This window comes from Beta vulgaris, chromosome 9 (genome assembly GCF_026745355.1).
Source record: "Beta vulgaris subsp. vulgaris cultivar EL10 chromosome 9, EL10.2, whole genome shotgun sequence".
NCBI classification, from domain to species: domain Eukaryota; kingdom Viridiplantae; phylum Streptophyta; class Magnoliopsida; order Caryophyllales; family Amaranthaceae; genus Beta; species Beta vulgaris.
The window spans coordinates 33,985,389-33,991,144 of NC_079210.1; the positions used below are offsets into that span (position 1 = coordinate 33,985,389).

A 5,756-nucleotide genomic window follows, 5' to 3' on the forward strand; every position below is an offset into this window, starting at 1 on the left:
CCAGGCTACTCCAAATTAGGTATTTTTCCATCTATTTTTCCCTATTACAAACTTTTGTAATTATTCCATGTTTAATCTGAGACTCTAAGTTCTTGATTTTATTATTTATGTTTTGATGAAAAAAGTGATAATAAGTTAATAACACCGAATTTATAGTCATCTCTTTTGCATAATAGTGTTAGTTCATCAAATGATTCGTCACTTGCAGTTTGTTAAATGTCTGATTTGTTTTCCTATTACATCTTGTATATATATTAACTAGGAGACATTATGCTTACTATGATATGTATAACAAATTCCGTCTATTATAGTTAATTTTTTACATTATGTGTTAAATTTTAGCTTTTCTTTATCAATTAATATATGAGAATGAGATCTAGAAAAGTGCCTCATTATGATTTATGGCTTTCATATTCTATTTTACATGACTAGTTTCTATGATTAATTGATTATAGTTGTACAGGGAAAAATAATGACAAGTAAAGATGACAACAATAACGGCACTGCTACCTCTAAACCATCTGCCACATCGAGTTGTACCCCTACGCCAAATACATTAGATGATGATGAGAGTCCAATTAATTCAAATGATCCTTTGCTTTTACCTCTTACCAGTAGACATACCTTGGAGGCTTGGAGTCATTTTAAGAGGAAAAGGGTTGGGGATGAAATAAAAGCAGAGTGCAACTATTGTCTTAAACAACTTGTGGGGGGACCAAAATCTGGAACAAGTCATTTGAAGGAGCATACTAAGAAATGTCCTAAAAGGAAATGTTTGGATCTGCGACAAACAAGGTTGTTTGGCACACAAAATAACCCTTGTAGTCAGACCGAGACATTATCTTTGGCTCCATATGAGTTCCTTCAAGAAAATGGGAGAAAAGATTTGGCAGAAATGATCATTTTACATCAATACCCACTTAGTAAGGTTGAACACTATGGATTTAGGAAATACTCCAGAACCCTTCAACCTGGATTCAAAGTTCCATGCCGCAACACAACAAAGAAAGACAAACTCCAAAGATATGACAAAGAAAAGGAGATCATTAGTGGGTTGCTAAGGAACGCTAAGAGTAGAGTTGCTTTGACTACTGATATGTGGACAGCAGACAACCAAAGAAAAGGATACATTGCTGTCACCGCTCATTTCATAGACAATGCTTGGAAACTCCAAAGTCGAATCATAAGGTTTGTCTTCATCTTTTAAACTGTGAACTTTATATTGATGTGTATTGCTTTGAATGTGATAGGTTTGTATATGTTCCTGCACCTCACACTGCTGATGTACTTGCTGAATTTTTAAAAGAGTGCATTCAGTCATGGAATCTTGATCTTAGGTTATCTTCTATAACTGTTGATAATTGCACAACTAATGATGCTATGTTGGAATTATTGCGTTCTGAGTTTCCATGGGGGTCTCTTATGTTAAATGGTCATTTTCTCCATATGTGATGTTGTGCACATATAATTAACTTAATTGACCAAGATGGATTAGCTGCTGTTTTTAAAGATGGTCTTGAGAGAATTAGGGAAAGTGTAGTGTTTTGGACAGCATCTGATAAGAGAGCTCAAAATTTTGAATAAGTAGCTAAACAATTAGTTCCAGAATGTCAAAAAAATTTGGTACTTGATTGTAAGACTAGATGGAACTCAACCTATGATATGCTTGTGGTTGCTAGAAGTTATAGAGAGGTGTTTGTTGTTTTAAGTGCTCGAAATAATTTGTACAAAAATCCACCACTTAGTGAGGATTGGGATAGAGTGGATAAAATTTGTGAGGTTTTGGAAATGTTCAAGAATACTACACTTGAATTTAGTGTTTCACATAATCCCACTGCCAACATTTATTTTTCTGTCATTTGTGAGATCAAACTTGCTTTAAGAAATTGGTTATCTTCTCCTATTGATTATATGCGGAAAATGGTGGCAGTGATGGTTGAAAAATATGATAAGTATTAAGTGAATGTGAATGGGCTCATGGGAGTGACAACTATACTTGACCCTAGGTTCAAAACCAAACTCATACGCTTTTACTTTTGTAAAATCTATAATGAGATTGAAGTGAATTATGAGGTTGATAGGATTAGAAGTTTGCTTGTTGAATTAGTGGAGGAGTATGGAAATAAAAATGGAAAGAACCAAGCTAGTACTAGTCGTAGTACTACTCCTAATTTCTCTAACACTAAGAGTTATATGAAAGAATATGCACAATTTTTGAAGGAAGACAATGATGAAGTGCAAGAAATATCAGATTTGGACAAGTATTTAGGAGCTCAACCTATACCACTTGTTGATGATTTTGACCTTCTGAATTGGTGGAAAACAAATGGTCACTCTTACCCTATTCTCCAACAAATTGTAAGAGATATTATGAGCATACCAGTTTCCACGGTCTCGTCAGAGTCTGCATTTAGCACAAGTGGACGTGTTCTTGATCCTTATCGTAGTCGACTCCTTTCACGTATGGTTGAAGCATTGATGTGTGCTCAAAATTGGACTTGGGCTGAAATTAAAGGTTACTTACTCACCATATACAAGTTATTACTCAATGACAGTTCATGTAATCCTACTTTTTATTTAATAACCACATGTGTTTATGTAATTTGCAGGTAGTAGTGAATAGAAGCAAAAGGTAGAGATGGAGATAGAAGATTTAGAGGATGAAAGTAAAGTTGAATTGACGGATGTTTCTTGAGATTTATTAGTAACAATGAAACCGTATTGATAGTATTGTATTGTAGTATTTGTTTGTTAGTATTTTGTGAACTTTGTATTATCATTTGGAACAATTTTCAACGTTGAACTACTGTACTTTGTGTATGAAAAAGAATGTCTACCTTTTTTTTTTCTTTGAAATGGGTGTTTCTAATAATTAATTTATATAATAGATTATATATAGAAAATAAATCAGGTGGGCGGGTGGAAAATCCACCTGGGTGATGGACGGGTATAAGTGGGTAATGGATATCCACTTGGGTGGTGGAGCGGATGTGGGTATAACCTTATACCCACGTGGGCGGAGGTGGATATGGAAATTTATACCCGCCACGATTGGCGGGCAGGTGGTGGGTATGGATTTAGGGGTATCCGCATTCGCCCCGCCCATTTGCCATCCCTAATTGTGTTCATGGGGACCAAGACCGCAGTGAAGAATTTTCTTGGCTAAGTTGTTCATCTCCATCTTGTCGAAGTCATCTTTATCACATTTTGAGAGAGACTTGGGAATGTCTTCACCTTTTTCATTTTTCTCTGTGACTTCGAAGTCACCAATCTCTGTTACTCTCCAAACTTGATAATTTTCGGCCTTGATAAAAATTTCCATACGATTCTTTCAGTATGGATAATACTTGCCATTACCCATTTGGTGGACGCTGAGTTGAGTAACCTTCTTCCAATCTTTCTCCTGATGTGTTCATCGTTTCCAGGAACTAGCTCCTCAGTGTTAACTGATTTTGGAGGAACTAGGCTCTGATACCAATTGTTAGTCTTGGACGAACACTTAAGCAACAACAAGAGGGGGGGGGGGGTGAATTGTAGTTGGAGAGATTTTCAGACTTTTTGCGGAAATAAAAGAATGAATAAGTAAGAAAGAAATAATTGCATGAATTTAGAAAGAACTAGGAACACGGGATTTTACAAGGAAAACTTCCTAGGCCCAATAGGAAGAAAAACCTTGACCACGAGGGATTTTGACTCAATTCTCTTTAATAACTTTTAGGCCAAAAGACTCTCTTTTGTACAACCTAAACTTGGACCAACTCTGTTCCTCTAGGAACTAGTTCCCTGTCAGCCTATTCCCCTTGAACAGTTGACTTCTCCCTTGACTTCACTCAAACCCTTTTCTCTTTCTCTCTTCTCTTTCTCTTTTTCTCTCAAACTGATTACAGACTTAGATTCACTCAACCCAATCTATAATACATCAATTTCTAAGAAGAAGAAAACCGAATGTACTTTCTCTAAGAATATTACATAAAATTCTGAAAGTATTACTAAAAGATCCGTTACAAATCCTATTTGTAGAGACCTAATTTCTCAAGCACTTCTCCACGATTTTCTTCAAAAACTTCTCCATGATCACACGTAGCTTCAGCTACTTCTCCATGATCTTTCCATTGCAGTTTTACCGTTGATAGTTTGTTCAGTTTGGCTTCCATGATCTCAGCCACGATCTCAGCCACTTCTCCATGATCACACGCCTCACAAATAGCTAGGTTGTTGCGGTTCCTAATTTATAGGAACTACCTCAACGTTCACTTTGTTGGCACCTCTTTAGGTTAGTCTTTTGCGGCTCCTAGATTTTAGGTAACCATAGATGCTGCACAAGGACTTAACTAAAAACAATATTATGGAATCTTAATATATTTCACTACTTACATCCATAATATTTAATCGGATAACATAAATAACTTTAAACTTGATTGAACATCTAATCAAATCTTCACAAGTTATTTATAATTTTATTTGTAAAACCAAACTTTAATTACACTAATTAAAACTAGACAAATAAAATAAACATAACAAAAATAAACTAGAGAAATAGAACTAAGACATAATCAAATTACTTCTAACAAGGAAACTAAAAACCGAATTAATAAACTAAAAATATGTAAACTTTAATTATATGTCATTATCAAAATAGTGAACTAACATGTGTTATTTTACTAATCGTACTTATTAGTTGAATAATTATTATTGAGGTTTTGTTGTGAGTTTGAGGATATTCTTTTTAATTATTTAAGAGCTTATTAATCAGAAATAATTTGTGATTTTTTATGTTCTTGGAAGATGGTGTTTAACAGGTTATTGTGAGTATTATTGGGTATCATTATGTTTATGTTTGTTTTACGTAAAAATGATTAGTTGTGTACGTTTCATTTATTTAAAAAGCCTTGGAGTTAATTAGTGATCTTATTTGATATGATGCATTTCTGATTGAACTGTTAGTGCTGTAAAAACTAGATTATTATCATTTATGATGCTTAGTGATGATCAAAGTATTTTTTTTGTTGGAACATTTGTTCTAAGTTTGTAAGTTACTACTTTGAAGAAATTTTGAAGAAATATCTTTTGATAAATTATGGCTATAAGGACGAGTGGCATCCCTTTTGACGAATATTTTTGAGATGAATGATACTTTGATGATATTTATGGTTTTATTTTGAGATAATAACATCCGGTGGGATAGATGTACTCCCAGGTGAAGAACATGCCAAACACCTGGTTTGCGAACTAGGGGTAAAACTAGGTTAATTGTTGTCGTCCGAGAGGTCAGGGAGTTCTGCGTGTTCAACCCTGCATCGGGAGTTTGGCCATTCTTAGACACAGGCATTGCGGAACTTAATCCCATAAACTGACCTGGAGATTGCGATCTGACAAACCTTATGAAGTGAATTGCGATTCACTGGTGTACGGATTCTGACGCAATAACTTGTTTTACCTATACTTTTATTTTTATAAAAGTACTCTTGAGATGATTTATTTATTCTTATCCAACTCACTTGCTTATTATTCATTTGCATTATTTATGAGTTACATGGAAGTGGATGTATATTGTAGTTGACTTGACTTCATTATTTCCTTTCTCATTAATCTACGTATGAATCATGCTTTGATTTCTTTTTTTATAGGAGAACTGCTAGTTACTCCCCCCTGATTATGGATGTTTATTGTATATTTTGCAGGTTATGTTGATGGGAATCTTTTTTGGTTTTGGCTCGGGTTGAGATGTGAGCATTAAAATGTTAGATGTTTTAGGC

The 5,756-nt window shown here is 34.5% G+C and overlaps 1 protein-coding gene across 1 annotated transcript; it reads left to right on the forward strand.

Moving 5' to 3' along the window:
- Positions 1-472: 472 nt before the first annotated feature.
- On the forward strand, positions 473-1,959 carry LOC104883228 (zinc finger BED domain-containing protein RICESLEEPER 1). The gene is made up of 3 exons (XM_048637079.1): positions 473-1,188; positions 1,251-1,415; positions 1,644-1,959. Exons 1-3 carry the CDS (start codon positions 473-475, stop codon positions 1,957-1,959), a joined length of 1,197 nt encoding a protein of 398 aa, XP_048493036.1.
- The last annotated feature ends 3,797 nt before the right edge of the window (positions 1,960-5,756 follow it).

Excerpts from the sequence above, each read along its gene's own strand:
- LOC104883228 (XM_048637079.1), top strand. The coding sequence starts at position 473 with ATGACAAGTAAAGATGACAACAATAACGGCACTGCTACCTCTAAACCA. Across the intron at positions 1,189-1,250 it reads CTCCAAAGTCGAATCATAAG|GTTTGTATATGTTCCTGCAC; the intron begins GTTTGTCTTCAT and ends TGAATGTGATAG. Across the intron at positions 1,416-1,643 it reads CGTTCTGAGTTTCCATGGGG|ATGGAACTCAACCTATGATA; the intron begins GTCTCTTATGTT and ends TTGTAAGACTAG.